The following is a 26199-nucleotide window of genomic DNA, read 5'->3' as shown; positions in this document are numbered from 1 at the left end:
CCACATTCCACACATTGTGAATGCTACTGGTTTTATGGCAAGCCGAATTCTCGCTGGTTTCGGTATCCCTGAGAGTGCAAAATGATCACATTTTGAAAATTGCAAGGGTTGACAAAAATGGTCCTAAAATCGTAACGCACCAACCAAAATTAAAGAATTTGGTGTCATTCTATTGGAAAAAGAATGGCCTTTCCAATAGTATGCAAAATAAGGACATATTTGCAACGATATTGTTGAAATTAAAGATCTAACGCGTTCCGTACTTTTTGGGCCAACCTGTATAGTAGGATCACCTGCCAGTCATCTCCAATATTGCATTACAAACAAGGGATTTCCCAAACATTGTATAATAGGAACAGGGCAGACGCTTGCATAAGTAGCCATGAGAAATATATCACACTCGACTGCAAACACCACATTGGCAATCTATTTGCATCTAATTAAAGGAATGCAGCAAGTTACCGCAATTATTTTCTTTCTCTCTTTCGGCATGAATAAGTACAAAAAATTTATTGCTTTGAAAAATAGATATAATCATTAAACGTAGAATGATTTCCTTTATAAATGATATAAGTACTTTCATATTTCTCTATGTACATGAGACCAATCAAGCTCACGGGCCTTTACTAGAGACAGTGAGCAGATTCTTTAAGCTGTACTCAGTGGAAATATCCACTGCGACTCTTTTCTTTCTGTTCTTTTTTTTTTTTTAGTTCAAGGGAGATGATTTAAACTGTGGTCAATATCAATGCTGGTTATCCGCTTTTCACCTTTGTACATGCATGATGCATTCTTCTACCGTGCAATATAGTGCTGGATTGATATTCTCACTGGTTGACAATCACTGAATTTCTCAAACCAATGTGTCAGCTATAGTATACACAAACGTCAAGATGTGTGGCTGCTTCCGAAAGGCGTTCATGTGGAAGGGCTGAAATGACTTGTATCTGTGACACAGAGACCAATGCCGAGAATTCTTGAATTCAAATCCTTCTTTTCCCAATTATGTCGTGTGTTTTAACACAATGCTTCCTTCAACTTCATTTGAAATTTGTCGTAAGATGGGACTGGTATCCGCATAGCCATGTCTTATGTTGGCGCAAAATTTTCTACGAAAACAGTAAGTTCTACCAGAATGCCATAATTGTGTTTGTTGAGTGAGTCATAAAAAAAGAAGATTCAGCCATGTTATGTAAGATTTTGTACGGATGTATGTGCGTTGGTGTGTGCTTGTATGAGTGTCTTAAGATATGTAGTGAATAATGTTGTATACGCTGCAAGGCACTCTTCAAGGTGTCAATAGGAAACGGTATGACATTGTATGAACTATTCGCTGAAGAGGGAGCCGGTTTTAAAGAGGCTGATACTTGCAATGTCTTCTGAAGATGAATTTGAAGGATTTTCTGTTTTTCTTTAGTCATTCATATGCTTACAAAGTCGTAACGACATTGCACGTCTTTTACAGAAGAGCGTACAAGCTTTTAGGTATAACGTGAAATATATAACGTTTAACGTTTAGAGTGGGTATTTACAGCTGCATTAAGTATACTTTTTTAGACTCCTTAGAGCGCTCGGCAAGGTGCAAGACAAACAGCTTGAGTGGACGAAATGAAGTTCGTTGTTAACCTTCTTTTTCAAGGGCCATACAGCCAGCACAATTTACATCCCCGTGTTATATCTTGAACATATTTTGGAGACTCTTTATAGGTATAGAATCATGGTCGGAGTCGCACAGTTTGTCATTCCAACACTATAGCACACCTTTCATCTATATTATTGACCCGAACTATCGTTGCTATGGTTACTCCTACTTTGGCTAGCATTGCTACTGGCGCCAATTGTTGGGTTGACATTTGGGTGCCTTCGCTGATTTGGTGATCGATCGGGGAACTGGACCTCCTCATCGGCCTCAACATCCTCCTCGTCGTCCTCCTCTTCGTCGTCGTCATCCTCGTCCTCCTCGTCCTCAAACTCCTCCGCGTCGTTGTTGGCTTGCTCTTGCTCAAGTGCAGCTTGTCGACGGAGAAACTCGTTAATTTCTGTCAAAGAAAAATAATCTTAAGTCTATATAGGCCTGCTGTTTAATAGGCGAGGCTTGCATTGTTTGCTTGAATCGATGTCCCTATCACAATTCCAAGGAAAAATAAGGCACGCGAACGAATCACAGATTCTGATTATTCGTCATCCTTTAATCATAATCGTTGTTAATGTATCTCGATAACCTAGCTGCGTTCCCTGTTTTGCGAACTATACACATAAGTTTGTCGTGGTTCTTGTCATCAGGGATAGTCTCTGAATTCGTCCATTTTGCCGGTGATATCTCGAACCACCTATCCCCTTTCTCTTTCCAATATTTGCTCATTTTGATATTTATCTTGACAAAACAACCTTGGCAATACTAAGTTACTTTTTATGATTCATCACGCAATCTATGTGACCATAAACATCACATCCAAGGATGAAGTGACGTAAATCTCACAGATTTTGATCTCATCGTCATCACCATGGTTACCTACCTGCTTCATCGGCGGCTTCCTCTGCAGCTGGATCATTAGACAGCAGACGCGCATGATTGCTCTCCTCCATGGCAATGGCCGCCTGCTCGAGCGAGGCCTGGGTGGGGACGAAGGCCGGCGGAGGTAGATCTCTATCCCTCGGCCAGGTGAACTCCCGGACGTTGGGCAGGTTCGCCACGACGCCGATGGACAGGGCGCTTCGGTATACGTTCATGTCGCAAGCATCGTACCTGGATCAAGCGGCCAGAAGGTATAACCACACGTTGTAGTAATGCATGCTTGTTGATTTGATATATACACCGTTTGATATATCGGTGGCTCAATTCTACAGAAATTGTCGAACTTGTGTGACTAAGCTGAACTTTGATGTGCAAGTGAATGAGGAAACACTCAAGCATAGTACATACACAAGTTATGAAAATGATGTAGTCACTATCAAAATATCTATGAACATTCATACCATTGCTAGTGAGCCGTTTACGAAAATTGTTTCTCCCAAACTTTTTCTTGAGAAATATTGCATACGGCACTTTGAATATAAGTTTATTGCTCTTGTTGTTTCAGTTTTAAACTGAATTTATATCCTATCGGAAAATTTCTTCAAGCACCTGGTGAAGAAATTGTCTGTAAACTTATCCTTTATGACAACGAAGGAAATGATGCATTCATACGACATTGGATGACTATCAATATTCATCATTCTTATTAAATAGAAGAAAAAAAACAAAACAAAACCCAAAGGTGATAAAGAACTCAAGGTAATCAACGACCCCTGTTCAAGACTTGAGCGCAAGGAAAGGTGTAGATATTTCATGACAAGAATACGCATTTATTAAAGCATTCAGCAATCCTATCTGTCAAACATTGCCCATTAGCATTGATTCCAAAGACAGATAGTGTTCAAATATCGATAACCTAAGGCTACATGCCAAATCGACATTAATCATCAATCGACGTCTATCATAATCCCTATCTTCTGTATATCTCTATTCATTATTCATTCATTCATCCATTCGTTCATATATCATTCGAATGCATTGATTCATTTATCTAATTGAAATGATTTACCTATTCATATTTTATGTGTTTATCTATTAATTCATTTATTCATTCATCTCCAGTATCTACATGCATATTAGTCTGTCTTTCTGCTTTCCTATCCACTATATACCCAAGTATCGCTTAATCATCAAACAATCGAAAAAAAAAATCAGTCCAAAACACATTTTTTTCCCTCCATGACCTCTACGTGTCTGACTGACCATTCGTCGTTGTCCGGATCGTAGCACTCGACGTTGTAGATGGTGGTGATGCCGTTGAACCCGCCAATGACGAAGATCATGTCGTCGAGGACGGCGACGCCGAAGTTGCTGCGGTGGATGTACATGCTTGGAGCAACGGTCCATTGGAGGCTTCCTGGAGCCCAGCGCTCCATCGTGTTCAGGCGGGTCAGCCCGTTGAAGCCGCCGACGGCGTAAACGCTGCTTCTGTTTTTGGTTGCACGCGGACCAAAGTGAGAGCAAGCATTTGTTAAATTGTCACTTTTTGCGGCTCTGTTGACGTGCACAGGAACAGCTTGATGACAACCAAGAAATGAATCACAGAACGTATTCCTAAATGCTGAATTAACATTTTCTTTTTCTTTATTGGGGTGACATTGCTAAAGGCAAATGGACTTCAAGGAAGCGCTGATGATTAGATAGGGCTTAGTACTTCAGTGTCGATGCAACTTTCATTAGCTCTCCCAAATACACATTTATGTTTGTGGATGACCTCATAAAATTCACCAGATCACCACTATCGGGAACAAGATGGTTTGAATATTCAAATGATTACATTGATAAGAACACTGTGTGGGGATGATAGCTCCCAGACGAGAAAAGTCAACCGAAGATACGCAGTAAGATACGGATCCCTTTTCATGCACACAGGAAGCATATTTTACATCAATTTTGGCGTAAATGTTTCTTCCTGTCCGTTGCCACACATGCATAGTGGGTATTTTGAATGCGTATAGCTTCCGCAGTCATCGTCTTACCTGAAGGCCACTGCTCCAACACCGCTCCGTCTGCTGTTCATGCGAGGCAGGTCCCCGCCCACTCGTCCATTCGATGTCGTAGAGCTCCCGCAGAGTTCAGGCACTCGTTGCCGTTGAACCCGCCTACGATGACGATCTTGCCGTCCAGATGGCACGCCGACGCATCGCTGCGATGGTGGTTCATCGACCGGATCAATGTCCACTGATTGTTGACCGGGTCGTATCTTATAAAGGTAATATTGAGCGTCATTTCAGTGTCCTGATAATTTATATTCAGACATAATATTGTCCACACGCTTGCCTTTATAGGGATGATAATACCACTTAAATGTATTGGTATAAATCTATTTTAAAAATGATAATCATAGCATGATGTAACAATTTGGGAAATCTTTTTCTATAGACCATACGTTATTTCTCATCAAGCAACAATTGTCAATATACAACACGTGACACTGTATAGCAGTATGTTATTTTACTTTGGTCACATGGCATCGAATATAATATGGTTTTTTTTTTTTCTTTCAAAGTATAGAAGGAAACATTGAATATGATAAATTTCCGGCCACGCCCTGTCCCCGAATCAATATCCTCAACCGGGTTCTGCAAACAGACAGCAATGACAAACTTGGAATGGGCTGTGGGGAGAGAAGTGAGTATTCATCCAGAAAGGATAATAGACGAAATACTTTTCGACGGTCTTGAGTCTGGTGTGTCCATCGAAGCCACCCAAGGCGTAGATGCGATCCCCTACCGCGGCCAACACTGACGTAGCATCGCCTGGAGTTCATGGGTGCCACCTCTGTCCATACCTTCGTAATAAAAACAGAGAAAAAGAAAAAGGCAAATAGAAAAAAAAAACAAAGAAAGAAATGGAGGAAGGAAGGAGCAAGTGTAATACGGAAAAGTCACCACGACACCACTATTCTGGTGGCGTCCTACACTTTCATCGGAGTAAGGTCGATACTAATCGCAATCAAAAAACAAAATAATAATCAAGCAGGTCTCTCTTGCAACGTGAAATTTTAGTGAGTTAGGTATCTTCTGAATGCATGATTATTACGTCCAAACTTTTAGTGTGCGTGCATTCAAAACTTTTAATAATATGTTAATCATGCTAAACATTACGTCATCAGTGCGTCATGTCGAACATTATGTCATCACTGCGTCATGTCGAACATCACGTCAGCACTTAATTGAGATACTGCCACTTCATTATTACAGCAAAGTTACTTCTGGGTGTGTCGTGATAGAGACATATAGGGCCTACAACATAACGGCACGCGTGCCAAACTGAAGTAAGGAAAAAAAAAACATTTGATCTGGTTAATCTCAACACTGTGGTAGAAATCGTTCGTTACCTTGGAAATAGGGTCGAAGCACCTTACGCTGTTAAAATACTGGTTGCTGTCGAAACCGCCGACCGCGTAGAGTTTCATGTTGAGGACGGCGATGCCCATGTAGGCGCGCGGCCGATTGTTCTGTGTGTCTAGCAGCACCCACCTATCGGCCCTAGTGTCGTAACACTCGATGGCACTCGTTGGACTGCCGCCACTCCATCCGCCTACCGCGAACAAGAGCTTGAAAGGCAACCTAATATCAAGAAAAGTCACAAAGGCTTTACGAATACTTTCCGTGTGTCCCTTGCTGCTTAATAGTGGTTTTTGTTATGTATGAAGAACCAGGGGGCATTTCATGAAGCGTTTTGTCCGACAAACTTGTCAAACAAATTTGCTCTCAGCCAACCAGATGTAAGGATTTCAGTAGCTTAATATAACAGTTTGTCAGGTAAAAAATATTTGACAAAACGCTTCATGAAATGCCCCCCCCCCCCATCACGTGCCATGCATTGGCACGTGTCTTCAATGTATGATGCGCATGCGCATTGCGAAATAAAGGCAGCTTCGGAAAGGCACCTTTTCGCGTGCACATTGTGTCATTAAGTGGTCCAACTAATCTCTTCTTTCGTATACCTAAGTATTTACGAGTACATAACAGTTTTGAGATCTGTTAAGTTTCTTTTGGCCAAACATGACGTCATTGGTAGTCATGATCCTCATAGCTTTGATGTTGATGCACTTTCACATTTTGAGATTGTTGCACTTTCACATCATAATCGTATCCATGAATGAATAACTATTTCTTCATCTGTTAAGTAATCTAATTGATTAAGAGTGAGTGGTTGAGATGTTTTAGTCGATAAAAGAAAGGACGTTTTACACCTGTATGAGAGTGATCAACAAAGCAATAATCTACGGTCCTCGTCAGGGCCTCTCCACAGTCCTTTCAGGATTTCATCCTATACCAAGAGTTCTCATTAAGACCGTCTACACGGCAACTCTTCCCCTTCTCATCACATCCATTCACAACATAAAAGACTCTATTCCTCCTCCTCCCCTCCTTTACAACTGTCTTTTCAAATTCCTCATTTTCCCCTGTTTATAGTTCTTTCAGGAGTAATTTCCACGTGCAACTCGATATTCCTATATTGTGTAAAGATATAAATCCTATTACAAATAATGTGGGGAATATGTGTATCATTATCATGCACTATTTACACATAGCATTTCGATGGTTTTGATATTGCTATGTACAACAGGATGTCCTAGATTCGTTACTTTGTTATTTGAATCAATTGTTACTTCTTTTTTTTTATTGCTGCAGGGCTCCCAAGAATAACTGTGTAGAAACAACAGATGGGGCTATACCCTGGTTAAAAAATACTGAATAAATTATCAAATGAATGAATGAATGAATGAATAAATGATTAAACAAATAATAAATAAATGAATGAATGAATAATTAAACAAATGATAGATAAATGAATGAATAAATGAATAAAAAAAATAAATGAATAAATAAATGAATAAAAAATTAATAAATAAATATCGTTATTTGAATAAAGTTGGCATCGTCAAATAGCAAATTTACACATACCGCGGTCTCGAGATGACCGCACTTGGTCCCTTTAGAGTCTCATTGGGGTCGAAGTTGTAGGTGTAGTGAATGGTCTGCAGTATGGCCGGTCGGCAATCCTCCACGTCTCGCACGAGGGGATGGGCTTTGATGCTATTCATGAAGTAATCCGTATTGATCATGCCGAGGCGGATGTTGAGCAGGAGGCGCGCGACGAGGTGCCGCCGCTGCGCCTCGCGGTGACGAACCCAGCGGAGCACCGCCTCGAAGACGTACTCCTCCATCTTCACGTTCAGTTCGTCCTACGAATTTCCAAGAGTCGACATCATTTTACTCTGTTGTCAATATACAATGTCACTCTCGCACCCTATAGTAGTTGGATGCTTTATACCGCTGAACCGATATACACACTCGATATTATAACTGTCATCTCATAATGACAGGTGGTAGAGACCACTTTTCAGGGAGGATACATTTCTCATGCATAAAGGACAATTGAAATTTGCTATAGGATATCTAGGTTAACCACACGACTATAATCTTTATGTTTTCGGCATGGTTATCGTGATTAATCAATATTCTTGGGATCTCCTAGGAAAACTACGAAATAAAACTGATTAACTATGTAGGAGGTTCATCTCATGTAAAACAAACTGATAATGGGAAGGCTTTGTAATATTGGATATCAATCATATAAACTCGAAGCAACATGCAGCAACCTGGGCTCCATTTCATAAAAAAGTTGATATGAAAGCAACTCTTGCTAGAATGGAAATTGTCACGGTAACGACAAGAATTATGCCCTTAAGAAAGGGCCACTCACATACTCCAGAAAGAATACGTGGTGCACCGTGAAGCCTTCTACCACCCAACGTTCTACCACCACGGAAGCCTTCAAAGATTTCAAGAATTATACAGCTTCCTGATTGGCTGTTGTTATTGGAAGTTGCTCTTCCAGCAAGAGTTGCTATCCTAACATATTTTATGAAATGGGACCCAATTGCAGAACAACTTCATCATCAACAACAACAACAAAAGAATTGCCAACCATTACGTCTTTCACCTGTTTGATGATGGTCTCAAGATCTTCGATGGGTATTTCGAGAAATTCGTCCGCCTTGCTTCCCAGTGCGACCTCCTCGAAGTGGACGAGGATGTAGCGGAAGGCTGACTGCTGTAGGGGAAAGCAGAAGTAGGACTGGGCAAAGCGCCACATCCCGACGCAGTTCGCGGGGCAGAAATGCTCCTCGAGGTACGAACAACATTCCTTCACAAGACCTATAGATTGGAGAAGAAACCAGAGAAAGAGGCATCATCAAAATTCAAGGAAAAGCAAAAAGGAGCATGCTAAAAAATCAAGATTCAAGATTCAACATCTAAATTTATTTCCATGAAATAAACAGAGAAATTATATACAAACTTAATAAGCAGAGCGTATTATTTGTAATAATTGTAAAAACGTAGATTGACAAAATACATATGAAAATGAGTAACAATAAAGAAAAAAACAGTAAAGCAAAGAAAAAATTAAATCTTCTGTAGGGCGAAAGGTCAGGGATTTGTACAACTTTATTAACAACGCGTTTTGACAGTGAGAGTCATTGCGCTATCTCTATCGTGATTTGCAATGAATTTTGGTTAACTAAAATGAAGATCTCTTGTCTCTTTTCTGACTATGAAAACCAGTGAACACAACACTGATCGACGGGTTCGTTCATGTTTAAATCGGCGCATTCACAAAATTTGGTTATATAAACGACGATTACTGACAATGTGACAACAATCAATATCAGACTTAGCTAGAGTAATTCGTGCATTGGGGCAACACTACCTTCATGGATCATGAATATAAATAATAATAGTTGAAGTCACTCTTTTAAGAGCGATATCATAATACGCTCTTCTTGAATGGCTGCTACGATTCACCCACTTTATCTAACTTGAGAAGAAAACGGGCATAAAAATCATTATTTTCTTGTCCTCATCGTTAGTAGTTGACCTAGGTGCCTATATCTCACTGTTCATCTGTTTCTAAATGTACCTCCACCACGCGTCCACTGCTAATGTAGCTTTATATAGTTGAGGATTGAAACGGCTACCATTCTGTAATTTCACTCATTGTCATCTTTACGTTAGCTAAGCTCTAAAAATCAGTGCTTCTCAACCGGTGGTCCAGTGGTAGGCGCCTATATACGGCCCATGTGCCGGTGAGCCGCAATGTCGGTCAAAAGTGAAAAAAAAAATCGTATTCGATCTGACTGGTTATCGAGTTAAATAAAAAAGGTTGCAAAGAGTGACTCTAAATAATGGGGGCCCATCGCAATAATGATAGTCTAAATGGAACCACCTACCAGCAGACCCGGCTGACTCACCCTCCCTCGAGGCATTATTCAAGTCCTTCTTGCGAGGGAGACGTAACTGCAGCTCATATATGAAATTATGGATTTTACTTGCCCTCCATGCATATATTTTGTAAATACTCTCGGATGCCTACTTGTGGAATTTGACTGGTGGAGCACACATACGGCTGCACACCCTCACACACTACGGTGCGTAATCTTCAAGCATGAAGCTGCGCTTAACGGAAGAAGAAGATAAACCATGCCTCTACATTATTACCTCCTCTCATCCTGCTTCCATCAAACTATAATAAAGATAACATAGACTATACAGATCCCACCCGTCTAGGCCTAGATGGTTGCAAACTATTAGGTCGGTTGTTTGAGGGTATTTTATAGGCATAATAGCAGACTTAGTATCGAACGCAATGAGAACGCAATATTAGTTACCAGCGTCTCATATCAAAGTCAGATGTCAGCGAGCGTTGCTTGGTTCATCTGATTTGAAACGGGTAGACCCTAATCAAAAGATCTTTGAGCCATGAATTTGATTGATGACATCATCCCCAATGGATGCTTTAGGAATCTCCTTGCTTTAGGAATAGTTACCTTGCACGTTGAACTGATCCGCCACAGGCAGGAGGTCTACGACATTTTCGGCGTTGATGGGGGTCGTTCTCGTATAGATGTAGTCGAGAATCTGCGCCATGAGGGGCGGATCAACGCCCGGTATCTTCACAACGTTCTTCTCCGACTCGTGCATTCCATTTGTGAAAAGGGCGCGAAAGTATCTGCTGCACGCCGCAAGAACATTCCGATGAGCTGGGAATTTCTGGTCACCCACATCCAGAGTAACATCGCAAAGTTGTCCATTCTTGCGCAGCTCGTCGAAAATAGTAAAAGCAGGAGCCTCCAGCTCCGTTTCGGCTTCCATGAAATCTTTTCTTTCCCGATTCTTCCTCAAAATAAATGTCTAATCCCGGGGGTAAACACAATCCATTCTAGTTACACTTCCAAGAACGAGATGACACCTTAATAAATATCATTGGGTTTTACGCGCGTTGCTAAACACATAAGCCTACTCAATAGCCACAGGATGATTGAAGCCCGCGCGTTACCATAGCAGCAGAGGATGCTGACGTAATGGGCGCGTCTCCAGACATGCGTCCATAGAGATGCGCGTACAAAGTTTGGTTGCGTGCAGATTAAGGGGCACACTTTACAAATGTCTTTTTTCATGCTTGTAGAAGAAGAACTATTTGAGTCAGATTTGTTAATGTGTACTAAGCTTTCGACTTCGTCTTTTTTTTTTTTTGTTCAAGGCCGGCGCCACTTTTTGATCAGTGGGGATCCTTATACTTCCGGGTTTCATGAACAAGTAAAACGAAAATAAAAGCAAAAACAAAGGCTTCAGCGTAACTTCTGGCGAAAAAAAAAAATGTCTTCAGCTCACCTTTCTCATTCCACAAAGGCCTTACCGCATACAGTCAAAAGTGTCATTCTATATTTTTTTTTTCCTAGTGCCACTTCCGGGGTATGCGCTTTTAGATTTTCTGTATTGTAAGCTTTTTGTTCTTTGGAAAGTTTTGACACAATATGATAATGTACGTTTTTCACACTGTCAACAGTCTCCCAGTGGCGGATTAAATTTTCTCAACAAAACCCGACTTGATGATTCAATACTCTGACAGTGCCGACGACATGGACAGCAACAGCAAAATTTGCAACTGATTGACAAATTGCCTTACATCGACGTGAATAAGCACTGACTTGATCAGTGTTTCAGTAGTATACTACTAAAACACTGTTATAGTAATATACCAAAAGCAGTGATCAATTCAGTGCTTATGTTACGTCGATGTACTCGATGTAGGGCAATTTGTCAATCAGTTGCGATGAAAACATCTCGACGGAAGAAATTCATGAATTTGAATAACAGCAAAATTTGTCTCTGGATCGGTGTCATTACCACATGATGCTACATGTATTACACGTGCGTTCTTTTTCTCAAGTCTCTTTGCATGAAAATCGTTGTCCATCCAACTTATAAGGACTACTATTAATTGTTGTAAATGATAATACTCAATATTTTGCTTCATAAAGTAACTTGTGAAAGTTTATAATACAAAATTATCATAAAAATATCATGAATTATTACTATATTGTTGCAATAATTTATGAAATCCCTTATATCATTATGTTTCTTTTATCTTTCAATAAATTGAATTGAAATTGGATTGAAATTGATTGGGTTTTTTACAGTTTTGGTTGATTAGCGAGGTGGTCCCACAACGTCTCTGATTCAACGTCTGGAAGTTAGAATAGCTTTTCACGTGGTCAGGTTTAGGGCTCACACCCGTAAATACAATGGAATGTCCGAAACCCCTTCACAAATTCGTACCAAAGATACCAAAATAAATGAAGAAAAAAATTAATTAAAAATCAATGATGTAGTTTGGCAAAAAACTGAATAGCTGTAGATATTGAGTATGAATTCCTCTACAAATTGCATTTTAGTTAGAAGATGAAAGCTTTTCTGGTGGAATTTGAGGGGACTATATTTCATTGGGTACGTGTACGGAAAATGGGTGACTTTTTGAGTGACAAGAACTCGTAGTCTGGCTTTTCGGACCCCTGAACAGAATTTGAACTGAATTATCCACCCTGAGATTTTGATGGATGAAAGGGTACATCTAACTTATCCAGGTTAGTGAAGCTGAAACACCTCATTTCTCCCAGCCATTTTACAGAATTTTTTGAAATTTGATTTTTAACACACGTCCCTATGGGGAAATATTTATGGGTGTGAGCCCTTACTGTATGCTGCATTCATGATGTGCATGCAGCTGTGCAACTGTGTGTGTTTCGCAAATGCGTTTCGTATGCATCTATTGATTATTCTCATGATACTAGTACACGAATCTACATCGCACGTAGTCTCTTCAAGATGAGACGGATAAAATTTAAGATAAAGCCCTACTTGCGCTTCGGTGGTAGCCCGGAAAACCGTGTGAATTTACTTCAAGCATATATTACTGCACTTGTGAAGTATGAACGTATCGAACTGGGTTACATGAAAGCGTACGAGACACAGAAATATGCTGAAAGGGTAAGTACCGATACACTTCCATTGACGTCGACTGTCGCATGGGCCCACGTACTCTAAATCGTGTTAGTTATTCTGTAAACTGCAATGTACCTTAGTCCATAACTAGGTCACAGCCCAGTCGCTGTACATGGTACGTCGCTGTTTTCGCATAGCGTAGTAACAGCGTCTGGTCGGGCTACTTAGTCCATAGACCAACTACAGCTATTTTCTATACAGAATCTAGTGGAACATGAACAGTCATAGCACGTCTTCTGTCAAGGATAAGACGCTTTAGATGCCAGTTCATTTCCTGAATAAAATGACCAAGATAAATCGTGTTAAGTAGACCTATATCGTTTTGACCCAATGACAATGTCACAGACAGCCGCTTACCGCGCTTATATCTGTATTTAGATTTATTTAATACTGCTGCATTCATTCTAACTGTTATGTGGTAACTCTATGCTATCCGATGAACATGGTGATGAGATGTAGAACGTAGCTTAATACTGTATCTTATCTCTGTGGACCATAGTAAGTATGGTACTGGAATTTGTCATACAGTGGACTCCCATTATAACCAAGTCCGTGGGACTGGTATTTTTCTTTCATTGATTAATCATTCAAAGTATCGAAATGACTATTTAGTTCATAACAAACAAATAAACACTGATAAACAAATGGAAAACATATAACGGAAAATGTTGTGGCCTGAATATATACCACGTTGTATTAGTAACTGGAATTTTGTTATAACCATTTTCGTTCATATGATGGGAGTGCACTCACTGTAGATATGTAGCTAGAGATCCTACTTTATCATGTTAATATCATTGTCTCATGCACTAGAAGGTGAGCCTTGGTTTGGTTTCTAACACCTAAAAACTTTTTTTTCATTTTTTTTTTTACACCTCACAAAGATGCAAACACACACATAAAAAAAGCAAAAACACGAACAAACAAAGTGGATTACCAATTGCCAGATGAGTTACTATTTGGCAAATATTTATGATCTATATACAACTGTACAGACCTCTTTACATGATACACACACACACACACATATATATATATATATATGTATAATGTATATATATTATAGATACTATGAAGAGTTTATTGGCAAAAACCGATAAGTCCATTTTTGAAGATTTTGAAGTACGGTCTCTGATATAAAGTACAAAATAATACCTTTTAAATTATATATTGGTCACTACATATAATGGTACATGTATTGTTGAAGTTATGGTCAAAAGAAGCGAAAAATTTCTTATTATTCTCTTTATTTTTCTTGACCTTCAATCGCAAATATCTCTGGCAAATATGGACTTATCGGTTTTTGCAAACAAACTCTTCATATGTATATATTTTTTTCAGAATAAGACAAATGTTATATATTGTATAATACTGTATGGCATGCACCCGATTGCCAAGTGTATTGCTTCAAGTTGAAATTTGAAAGCTCTTTATCTTGGAAGGAAGATGCATACCCTCCCCCCCCCCCCTTGCTGACGTGTATATGTAATCTCACTCCTAGCTTCTCTCTGACATAAGGACAGCGTGCAGCCGTGCATTAGGCAATAAGGGTGGAGTGCTAATAGTGTAGAGAGATATGACAAAAGATTAGTGGGGGATACAAAAGGAACTCTTGCCCCCCCCCCCCAAACTAATTAACTAGTATGGTGTATGTCACTGTAAAGACAATTATTTGGATAACACTTCCCTCCCACATAACATATCGCCAGCTACATTGTACTCCACAAGTAACGAGTGCGGCATTCCTTTCTCTCTTCAACAGCTTATCACTGTGGCAAAAAGGGGAGACCGGGATCCTGAAGCCATGAAAATAGCTGACTTCTGGCTCAAGGTAAAGACGGCACACTTGTGATACAAATATCTGTGACAAAAGTAACATGATATGTACATAAACGTATTCTTCGCCAGATTCCCATATGATAAGTTACGTAATTTTCTACACACTACGACTGCTTAGCTTTGATGTGTGTCGCATTGGGTTTACTTTGTAATCCTGTATTTTACTTACAAAAAATTACAAGTGTATGTGGATTTTGAATTTACTGGGACATAGAGATGTGGAAGTAGCTTTCTTATATGAACAGTTTGTATGTGTGTGTGTGTGTGTGTGTGTGTGTGTACATATGTGTGTGTTTTTCAGAGTATGTTCCTTGAGTGTACGGAATGGACAAAAGTTGTCAACACTGTATGTTTTGTATTATTTTCATAACATTGCAAGGCATGTGATAGTGGAATGAAGAAGGAAAATAAGAAAAAGAAGTACTTAGGGAATTTATTGTTTTTGTGTAAACCAGCACTCTGTTTATAGGCTTGGTACTGCAGACTGTTCTCATCTGTATCACTGAAATTTAATTGAAATGTCACAAAGGAAAAGGCTTTGAAACAAGTACTTGTAAATGCATTACTTTCTTTGTGCATTTCTTCAAAGGACTTTTTTGCATGTTCTGTCTTCAATGTGTTGACTGTGAATGATTTAACAGCTCAATATGTACAATGTATGCATACTTCTTGAAATTTAAAGTGACGTTATTAACCTGTCGAAGACTAGTCATGAGAATGCACAAACAGGTATTGAAAAATATGTGCTACATTAAACCAGCTTGTTCTAGATGGATTAAAAGCCCTTTTGCTCATGATTGAGTGAAGGGAAAACATCACTAATGATGGTTATTACTTTATTGGAGACTGCATACAGATAACATGATAATGACTGAAAAATTAACAAAGTTTGCTGACATGTTATGATATTTCTAAAATGACAAACATGTGGTCTAACTTGCAGTGCATTAAAATCGTGATGTTCAAAGTCAAGTCTATTGATAGTCATAAAATACCTTCAACCAACACTTCAAATTGTCAAAGAGTTCCTGTTACATGTGTCATCTGCAAATTAAGTAGTCAATGTTGTCTCTTTTTGTTCTTATCACAGGATAAGAAGCAAGTTCACAAGCTTTTTAAAGTGCTAGGTCCCCGCTTTGAAGGGACAGCACAGAACTTCACCAGGCTGTTGCGAGTTCCGGGTTTCCAAGGAGATCACAATCAGAAGACGGCCTTCCTGGAGTACATCGGGAACCCCTACCCACCCCTCACAACGGAGCGCAAGCGTAACTCTGAGTGGCTTCTCAATGTCTTGGTGCGAGGGGCTGTAGAGGACCTCAAGTCCTCCAGGGTTCTGGAGGAGGTGGAAGCATCTCACGCCTACAGCAGCCCTCTGCCAAGCCAGCTGGGGATGTCTGGCAAGCAGTATCACGACAACCTGGACGGTCTCCTTCACGCCGTGGACAAGATTTCTCTCGAAGACGTAACAAATGTGGATCAGACCAAAGCCAGAACTGAAACCTCATCAAGAGGAGAGGGTACCCCGGTCTGATAATGATTTGGAATATTTTCTGCTCTTTTTTTAGAGAGAGGGAGAACTTTTGTCCATGGAAGCAATTATTTTGTTGTCGCAAAAGTAGAGAAACACTGTGTGGAAATGATTTTGAACACTTGAACTGAGTATGATGTCCTGCTCATGTCTTTGTGCAAAGGCACTGCCCATGCAACTTGTACATGGAACACTGACAAGTGCATTGCATGTGGTACAGGACCCCGTTAAACTACCTTGATGCCATTTATCGCCAAGGATAGGAATGGTGGAATCTGCTCTACATTTATGGCAGAAGGCCAATATTTTTACACTTCTTTTACTCTTGCTGTTTCATTTCCCCATGCACTAGAATTATGTTGCCTCTCTGACTGAGAAGGGAGATACAGTACAATTGTAGATACACTTGTACCAGGTTGTCTGAGCAGTAATGGAGTTTTTTTTTTTTTTTTTTGGGGGGGGGGGTGAAGATGTTTAGCAACATTTCAAAGAAAACCTCTTTTTATTGCTGTTTTTTTCTTTCTCCAGCATTAATTGCTATGTGGTGTATAGTTGCCACTATTATGCCATGGAAAATGCATTGGTTTCATCCATTGAAGTACCAAATCAGCATTATTCCTCCTTGGAAATTGACATGCATTCGATTTTGAAGAAAATCTTTTTACTGTAATGTAATTTCATTTTTTTTTCTCTTGGAGATTGGGTATAGTAGAATCATTCAGATAGAAACATAATGCCAGAGAATCACAAAGGCTGTTGTGATATCATCTTGCAAATCATAGCATCTATCTGTGAAGTATGTAACACAAAAGAAAATGAAGAGTTTGTTTGCAGATACCAATAAGTCCATATTGCCAAATGGAGATATTTGCGATTAAAAGTCAAGAAAAATAAAGAGAATGATAACACATAAAATTGTAACTTTGCTGTATGGAAAAGATCTTGACATTGTGGATAGGCCCCTGTAGTTAGGGTCAAGCTCATTATGGAGTAGTACAAAATAGGATGTATAATGCAATATGTTTCATCATCTGCCTGCCCGTCAATGGATGGTTAACTCTGATTGTCTGCTGGCTGGGCCCTGTTGCATAAAACGATGCTCTCATGTACAAGTCAGAAAATCAAACAGAAGTCTGTTATCAGCCGATTGGAATTGAATATTCAGGGCCTTACGTTTGTTGATTTTATGTCTAATGATTGATCACAACTTTTGTGCAACAGGGCCCTGGTGTGCTTCTACTGGCAAGCAGATGATTAGAATAGCGCCATCTACTGCCAGGCAGCCTGAGAATGAAATATTGCTGAAAATAATGTCACATCCTGGACTAAAGGGTCCAGATGTCCTCAGGGGCTATCACAGCCATAGTTTTGAACATTTGACCATAGTGAATGGTCTGCAATCAAAAGGTGTTATCTTTAGCCAGATATTTGGTACATTTATGGACACATTTGCCTACACACTGTACTTACAATTTCAGCAATTTAAAGGCACATAGTCCCGGTAGTGTAGAGGGCGCTGTTGATGAGACTGCCGATCACCATTAGTATTGGTACGAAGATTGTCAAAGTTGAGGTGTCATCAAGAGTAAAGCGCGTAGGTGTTGCTAGGTAACGTTGCCTTCGTTGTCTTCTCTATGCATCACATGGTCTGTAGTAATGCCAGGGAGCGTGCATATGTGCTTTGTATTATGACATCACAAAAGAAGTTTGCTAAAGCTGTCATCCCCCTCAGCCGAATCATGAGCCGAACTGTGATCAGACCACTGACTACAGTGGATCGTCTTCTTAGGACTTGGGGAAGTGGGTCACAGCATAAGCGCTAAAGAGGAGTCGATAAGCGTAGGTCTCTATAGGAAACTTGCGCTGTGTGCCCGCTTACGCATTCAACTAAACCACGGGACCATGTGCCTTTAACAAGTCGCAGATTTTGAGCATAGTGCACAGAATGTTGCATATCTTCAAGATGTCTTGCATTAATTTTGTGTGCTAAAAACCCCTTAAGACCACCGTAATTATGTTAATCTTTGGGATGTTGATACCTTGATGATAACCCTTTATGAGACAATATCCTTTCTGAAATTGATAAGGATGCTCTGAAACCTTCCTGAACAATCTTCACGTAATGTGGAGCTATCCCGATTCCATCATAAGAACGATATTCACAATATCAAGTACTGTGCCTACAACTGTAGAACTATATACTGCAGCGTGGAGTAGAATTGCTCCAGTTCAATTTGTCCGTGTTGAAGCTCACACTGGAGCCAGTAAAAGGCACATGGATTCAGATATACGGAAAGGAAATTCCACCCACAAAGTAGCAAAAAATGGAACATGTGTACCCAGTTGGCAGTCATGACACAATGTCTACAAAATTTTGAGGTTTGTCATGAATGTTAGAAGGGAGTTATCCAAAAATGTGTGTAAAATTATTGAATCATGAAGGAAGTGGGAAATGTTTCAAGGGTTGGTTTACACGCGGTTTTGTTGTCTCAAATTTGATTTTGGTGTAAAGATAGTGTTTCAGAGGAAAATGAAGTACATTTATGCTTAAAAAGCAATTCAGAACAATGCATCAATTTTTATTTATTTATTCTTTGAATGAGATTTTTTCAAATCAAATGTATGTACAGAAAATTCATTTTATGCCTGAAGATGGCATCGAGAGAATGTATGTGTATATTTATACACTGTGACTGAGATGCTCAAACACAGGAGTGTCATCTACACTATGCACCATGGTTTTACACACTTGGGACTTAATGTCTCTCAAAATATATTTGTACATGTATTACATTGTATGACATGGACAGCTGATGGATATCATGAGATGTAAATGAAGAATTGGAAAGGAAAAAAAAGATGAGCTTGAAATCAAATCTGTGTGTTTTAGTGCTTATTCTGTATTCTGTAATTTGTGGCACATTTTCATACTCAAGAAAAAAAAAATGACAGGAAACATGTAATTGGAAAACTAAGGGTAAGGAAGGAAATGCTTTGCATACACGTGATCAAACATGAAATTATATTTCACTGTTGGCCCAATATCGTGAAATGTGAATTATCCTCCAATATACTGTGTGTGCGTGCTCGCGTGTGTGTGTATGCGTGTTTTTGTGTTTCAAACTATTTTGTGTTTTCTTTTCTTAGTCTGCACATGTATTTCAATCACATCGCAATTCCTCACTACGAACATGAAACACATGTACACACAAACACACATAACACTTATCAACAAAATGTAAAATGTTCTTTTTGTCTCCTGCTCTATCAAGGGCACATAAAAACAAACAAACAACGCGGCATTACGGTTGAAAGTATGGCAATATAGTGCATCATAAATTATGCAGTTTATTATTATTTTTACATGCATATTCCGTTCCCACTTGTCAAAAGTGGCAGTTAATACGACAAATCATGATCATTTCAAATTGCATTTTCAAATGTGGCGACTTATATGAACAAAATTATATCAAATAGGTTTTTATCATTTTCTAGAAATTGGGTAATAACGCTGAACGGGAGATTATCAAAAGTCCTGAGTGCAGTCGAGAAATAAGAAAACGTGACTGCAGAAGTCTGTGGCAGCTTGGGGAAAGATTTTAAAGGGGATTACTGCTCCAAATACATGTATATGACATACAACTTGGAGCAATCGAGTCTGTGCCATTCCACGTAAAACGAGCTAAGCAGGGTCGATAACAAAATTCTAATGTTCACCAAGTCCTTGGGCATGAAAACACGAAGAAAGTCTGCTCATGCCAAAAATCCGTCATTCACTTCGGGGATGTCGGTAACAACTGCTTCTATTTCAACTTCTTCAGTCCTTGTTGAGATAGTGGTCGACATGTCCTCGTCATCGCTGTCGGGTTTTCTGTCACCTCGACGGCCAAATGGACGACCACCATTGCCCGGACGTTGGAAGGGATGACCATTTCCACCTTCGCCGCGTCGCCCACCATCCCGTCCAGATTGATCACGGCGATCCCCTCGATCTGAGATTTCATTTTCCTCCTCAGTACGATTACGTTTGCAGGGATGATGACGACGACGAGATGGTCTACCAAATGGTGCATCCTCGAAGTCAGAGATGCGAGTGTCATTGTTGTCTTCTTCGCCATCATACTCCTCACTCTCATTGCACTTTACATGGTGATGTCGGCGGTTTCCATGGCGACCGAACCTGAAAGGGAAGATACTGGTACCGTTGTTATCTCCTTCTTCAGATTCCTCACTCTCATTACGCCTTCCATGGTGATGTTGATGATGGTGATGGTGGCGTGAGTGATGCCTTCCGTGATGACGACCAGGGAAGCTTTCGTCTCCATCAGTTTCATTGGCTCTATCAGACCTCCTACCACCACCAAAAGACATCGGTGACATATCCCCATCCGGTCCTCCTTGTCGACCTTCCTCTTGTCTTCCTCCCTGTCCAAAGAACGGTTTACCGCCTCTTCGTCTGAAGCCCCCTGGTCCTCCGAACTCAGCTCCTTCACCTCCCTCTACGCCTTGTCTTTCTTGGCCGTCTGAAAATTGCTCCCCTGGTCGAGAACGTCCCTCATTCCTACGACCACCATCTCGTCGTCCGCCTCCGCGTTGCTCTAGATTCGCCTCAGTCTGGCGGCCACCTGGTCCTCCCCAACTACCAGGACGATCAGAGGGTCGACCCCGCCTTCGTATATCGTCTGGACCCCGACGACCGTTCTGTGCGCAAACTGTAAAATAAGCACCAAAGACAGACGTATATTATAAAGTCCGCGTGTTTCCAATCTTGGTGGTATCATTGTCAATGTACAGTACTATGAAGGGTATCAGTTCAGATATTGCAACAAAAGAAGTGGACAAAACGTTACGTTATTAGACGAATAGAAGCAATTAGACCTGCCGAACTTTGCAAATCAAGACACACCTTTGTGGTAGCCTCATGTCAACCCTTTGTGCGCCTTGAGTGCGTATTGGAACACAAAACCCCATAGCATTTAAACGCTATCCAAAGTCCCTGGTAAGGAAACTAGACGTTGAGATAATAATGTAATCTTCAAGCAACAAGTAATGTAGAACTGAAAACCAACTCTAACCGTTTTTCCCGTGATTATACGTGAGTATCGTTCTCGTTCAGAAAGTAAAAATAATAACTTTCCAGCCTGAGAGAGAGACTAGGAATCATAAACACAGTGTAATTGTTATACGAAGTTATAATTAACACAGAAATAAAGTTTAAGTGTATATATATATATATATATTATATATATGATAGTATATATAGATATTATTATATATGAGATTTTAATCTCATATATATAAAAGTATTTATATATAATATATATCATATATTATATATATGTTATTCATATCTGGGTTTTTTTTTTTTTTTTTTTTTGTTTTGGCTAGACAGTGTTTAAGCGCTGGTTTGATTTATCGAGCAGAAAATCAAACATACGCCATCTCTGATTATTTGAATTTCAGTTTCGCGTAATTTTTTTTCTTCTCTCATTCTCTGTGCATATTGAAATTTTTATCTAAACTTTTTTATTGTAATCTTGGAATAGGTAAAAGAGTACACATATGAAAAAAAAAATAGGACTCGATGTGAAAGAAAGAGGTTATTCTTACCTGCGACAGTAAGTGCAGCGAGAAAGAGGATGAACAAAGTTGATTTCCAGGCCATTGTGATGGAATCCGTCTCTTGACAAGTTTTCTGTTCGTTGCTTTGGAAGTTTTTCTCTCGTGGAAGCACGAACCCGAGAAATCTGAGGAGTACAGACAATGTGGTCGACTTTTATACATTTTGAGCTGAAAATCGTCCCAATCGGTGCCTGACAGTACCAAATCACCCGCTGTTACAGCTCATGAGTTGTTTTTCCGGTTTTATTCCACAGCCTTTCCGGCCGTGTGAGGCAGCGACTGACACATTGTTCAGGGAATCGGGGTGAAGAACAGGACGTAACAAAAGTGAAGCAACACAAAAGGCGCAAATGGGCATCCATAATGACCAACGGATTGAAAGGGGGCAATTAAAGCCTAATAAAGTATAAAGGAGTGCATTCAACTTCATGACTTTATCAAAATAAGTTAGGTCGAGCACACAAAGGGAGAACATTAGACTAATTAAAATCAAGAAGGAAAAAGAACAAAAAAGTTGCCAAATTTCAATTTTACACTTGTTAGATAATAAAGGAATGAGAATGACGAGATGCTCTCTTCAATACTTGTTACAACTTGTATACGAATGTTTCATTTCGATTTCTCAGATCTTTGTTGTGCCTGCTTGTTTTTCTTTTTCTCTTTCGTTAGTACCAGTCATGTTTTAAATTTGTTTTAGATGTTTGTTTTTGTCACTTCCTTTGCTTTCAACCATGTCATTATGACATTATATATAATATCATACGTCAAGAAGGATCGAGATGTAAAATTTTACCTTCATCTTTGAGTGTAGTTGTGTGTATGTGTGTGTGTGTGTGTGTGTGGGAGGGGGTAACTGTGGAATAAGATCATGATATCAATAAATGACTGATGAATCTCTATGTTTTGTTTGTTTGTTTGCTTACAATTTCTTGTTTAGTTTGTTTATCTTTAAAGGGGGCTGACTGATATTTGACAGGTATTCACTTCATCAATAATGAATTTGAACAGGGAACAAAATGACTGCGATAGGGAAAGTAAAAACCTTAATTAATTTCATTTCATTTTATTTTATTTCCGCCAAAAGTATGTCTGATTGCCTATATCATCATCATCATCATCATCATCATCTCTCTCTCTCTCTCTCTTCTCTCCGATACATCTATATATCTGTTCCTTTTTCTTTCTCTCTTCCTTTCCATTGTATAGGATCCTACTCTTCAACTCTTTAATCACCGTGTTATATCACTAAATAAAAAGAACAAAAACAAAAACAACAACAATATCTGGTACCTGGTACCAGTCAGCAGATGGTCTACCCGCGAGTGCTGACTGATACAGCACACAGTTTGGACCGCTGTATTTCCTGAGCACTGCCGGTGACATCATATCCTCACGAGGCAGGAGGTGCAAGGTATAATTCAAAAACCACAAAAGTCAATGACTTCATTGCAATAATTCTCGTATTCGTATACGGATATACATCCACACAGGTCTGATCATTCTTGTCACCTTTTTGACCTTTACATTATTGTTTTTTTGTTTGTTTGCTGTTGTTGTCATTGTGTTTAAGCTGTGAAATAGATGTGGCACTTTAACATTGAAAGATTGTCCAGCAACAACTTCTCAACTGATTTATTCTTGGCTATATTACCGGTATGCAGTCAACTGAGTGGTTATTGTAATTTTTCCCCGCGTTCAAAATGGAGTGAAAAGACGACGGCGAAACTTGCACTTGTGCTACTACAATGTATATACTTCTCTTTCTCTTATGTGTACTCTACTACTACTACTATACTACGTACTATTACGTATATTACTTTACTACTGCTACTACTACTACTACTACTACTAGGCCTACTACTACTACTACCACCGCTACTACTACTACTACTACTGCTATACTACTACTACTCGTTACTACTACTACTACTACTACTACTACTACTACTACTATACTTCTACTAGTAGTAGCATAGTAGTAGAAGTAGTATGCGTAGTCATGATGACAACAGTAATGGTAAATACCAACTAATAATAATAACAATGCAAATGAAATATGAATATTAATAACTTACAAAACAATAATTGGTTTGTCTTCAAGAAAATTACGTATACTAACTTCTAAAGCTTATTTCTCATTAGCAGTTCAAAGACTGTTACAATAGCCTTTCTTTGTTTTCAGTTCTAAGTGTTTTCTTGTTTATATTTTGTTGTCACTGTTTTTGATGCCTAATATGTATAACATGGAGTGAACTGATTGTTGTTGTTTTTTTTTGGACTGATATTTTAGTACTATTTTACATGTCGCTAGCAAAACGCTACTGTGCAGTGTAGTTCTTCTTTTTTCTCTAGAAGAACTCAAATAAACTGCCCTGAAAGGTGTTTTCAACTTCTTGATATAACACACTCTTTTAACTGTGAGGCAAACCCCAGTCACCATGGTCACGTCAGTGGCCATGCAGTGCAAGGTAGGCTATCGGTCGCAAATGAGCAACACCAAAATCTGTGACCGAACTTATTGGTATCTTAATGGTCTCATTCAATTAAAGATTTTGCCATTTGTGTGTGTGTGTGTGTGTGTGTGTTTGTTTGTTTGTTTGTGATTAATGGTGCTTGCACTGATAATAACCATGATGATTACAAGGACGTTGAGTGATGACCTAGGTGAAAAACAGTTGTGTCTAAGATTGTTGTTTGCAAAAATAGTGTGATCGTCATAGGGGTAGACATAGATAATGCAATAGCCGATTTTCAGAGAAGTTATCCAAGGAAGCAACTTTTTACACAAACACATACAAATCACAATGAGTATAGTTGGATATATAATAACTTTAACCAAAATGTATCGTACGTGCATTAATCCTTTATGCTTGCTTTATCTATTTATTTGTTTATTATTTTATTGATTATTTATTTATATTTATTCATATTAAATAAATATCATGATAATTATATTTCAAAAAGATATTAAATCATGTAAAACGTGCGATGCTATCAAATATCATTAATTTCACCTACAATAATTACGATCCCAGCAAATTCATTAAAAAAAAAACGTTTCCTCAACTTTTTTTTTTTCAGGTTCCGCACGTCTTCGTATGAAATGGACGTTTTAAAACGTACATAATATAACGTCAATAGGACGAAGCACAGGTTTTTGTTTGAGAACGTTTTAAAAACGTCGATGGACGTTACAAAACGCCTGTCTACCATGTCTTCGTCATTTATAAACTTCCACAAAAGTTTTTATTAGGTCTGGTACGTCTTCGTCATTGGTTTCTTTATCATGAATATTCATGCATATTTATGTACTCAACTAAGAACATCTTAAATTTGAAAACTAGTGGAAATAGATAAAAGACATTGAAATCTAAAGTATTTATCCTGCATTCAAATTTTGTGTGTTAATTGTACCTATACGTTATCGATTTTTCAGTTATTCACAATCTCTAAATGTGTTATGAAGAGGTATTTTCATATTTCAATAGGCCTAATTATAAGGCATATGTGATTTAATCTTAGTTGAGTTAACCATGTTTCATGCATTACAACATTTTTGCCGGTATACAAAATAATGTGATATAGACACATCAACTGAGAATAGGATATAGGTATATGGTGGTAGGACGTTAGGAACAGATTAGAATATAGGATTAGTATTAGGGTTCATTAATCCCATAATGTGACTGTATAATCTCATGGCGTTTACTTTTTTAAATTTTTAATAAAAATACACATTAGACGTTCTTTAATGGCTCTCTGGACGTTCTAGACGGTTATTAAAAGGTTCTCTAAACGAGTCTGGAAAGGGTCATAAAACTTTTAAAACGATTTATGAACGTTCTAGACGGTTGTCAAAGGTTTTCTGGGCGTCCACAGAGCGTTTTGACTGTTTTAAAATGGTTTTCTGCAGATCCTAAAAAAAATATTTATTTTTTTTTAAATACGTCAAAAAACCTTCCACAAAAAGACGTTCTGAAAACGTCCAAATAACGAATTTGGAACGTTTCAAGAACGATCAGAAAACGTCCAAAATGTTAGCTCGGTTGCTATCCTAATGTGTATACTAGTAAATGAGAGAAAAAAAATCAGGCAATAGAAGGACTGAAAGATCAATACTAAAATGAACTCCTAACCTTAATTGTGAAGTGAGAATTCTTAGTTATTTTATTCGTAAAGCGAATACAGCACTGCTTTCAAATACGCGTAACAAAAAAAAAAAAACCAAACAAACAAAAAGCTTACATTTGAAGAAAAGAATCGTTCCGCAGAACGAA

The 26199-nt window shown here is 38.9% G+C and overlaps 3 protein-coding genes across 3 annotated transcripts; 1 reads left to right on the top strand and 2 right to left on the bottom strand.

Moving 5' to 3' along the window:
- Positions 1 to 1773: 1773 nt before the first annotated feature.
- Positions 1774 to 10743, bottom strand: LOC139736253 (kelch-like protein 10). Its single transcript, XM_071646985.1, is given in 11 exon segments — positions 1774 to 2039; positions 2517 to 2746; positions 3779 to 4003; positions 4555 to 4607; positions 4610 to 4778; positions 5244 to 5314; positions 5316 to 5366; positions 5916 to 6147; positions 7492 to 7772; positions 8534 to 8748; positions 10419 to 10743. Coding segments are annotated over 11 exon segments (2118 nt in total).
- Positions 10744 to 12756: 2013 nt separating this feature from the next.
- LOC139736261 (large ribosomal subunit protein bL17m-like) lies at positions 12757 to 16387 on the top strand. Its single transcript, XM_071646991.1, has 3 exons — positions 12757 to 12918; positions 14696 to 14764; positions 15863 to 16387. The coding sequence occupies exons 1-3, from the start codon at positions 12757 to 12759 to the stop codon at positions 16301 to 16303; spliced, it is 672 nt and encodes a 223-aa protein (XP_071503092.1). The 3' UTR covers positions 16304 to 16387.
- Positions 16388 to 20053: 3666 nt separating this feature from the next.
- On the bottom strand, positions 20054 to 22045 carry LOC139736252 (uncharacterized). Its single transcript, XM_071646984.1, has 2 exons — positions 21911 to 22045; positions 20054 to 21012 (listed from the first exon to the last, which is right to left on the bottom strand). Exons 1-2 carry the CDS (start codon positions 21963 to 21965, stop codon positions 20054 to 20056), a joined length of 1014 nt encoding a protein of 337 aa, XP_071503085.1. The 5' UTR covers positions 21966 to 22045.
- Between the last annotated feature and the right edge of the window lie 4154 nt (positions 22046 to 26199).

This window comes from Diadema antillarum, unplaced genomic scaffold (genome assembly GCF_040938485.1).
Source record: "Diadema antillarum isolate AM-2024a unplaced genomic scaffold, OU_Dant_1.0 seq00000634_RagTag, whole genome shotgun sequence".
Classification (NCBI taxonomy): Eukaryota; Metazoa; Echinodermata; class Echinoidea; order Diadematoida; family Diadematidae; genus Diadema; species Diadema antillarum.
Note: the sequence above shows the minus strand (reverse complement) of the source record. Positions and strands in the feature narration are given on the sequence as shown.

Excerpts from the sequence above, each read along its gene's own strand:
- LOC139736252 (XM_071646984.1), bottom strand. The coding sequence starts at position 21,965 with ATGGCCTGGAAATCAACTTTGTTCATCCTCTTTCTCGCTGCACTTACT. Across the intron at positions 21,013-21,910 it reads CGCTGCACTTACTGTCGCAG|TTTGCGCACAGAACGGTCGT; the intron begins GTAAGAATAACC and ends CTTATTTTACAG.
- LOC139736261 (XM_071646991.1), top strand. The coding sequence starts at position 12,757 with ATGAGACGGATAAAATTTAAGATAAAGCCCTACTTGCGCTTCGGTGGT. Across the intron at positions 12,919-14,695 it reads CACAGAAATATGCTGAAAGG|CTTATCACTGTGGCAAAAAG; the intron begins GTAAGTACCGAT and ends TCTCTTCAACAG. Across the intron at positions 14,765-15,862 it reads TAGCTGACTTCTGGCTCAAG|GATAAGAAGCAAGTTCACAA; the intron begins GTAAAGACGGCA and ends TTCTTATCACAG.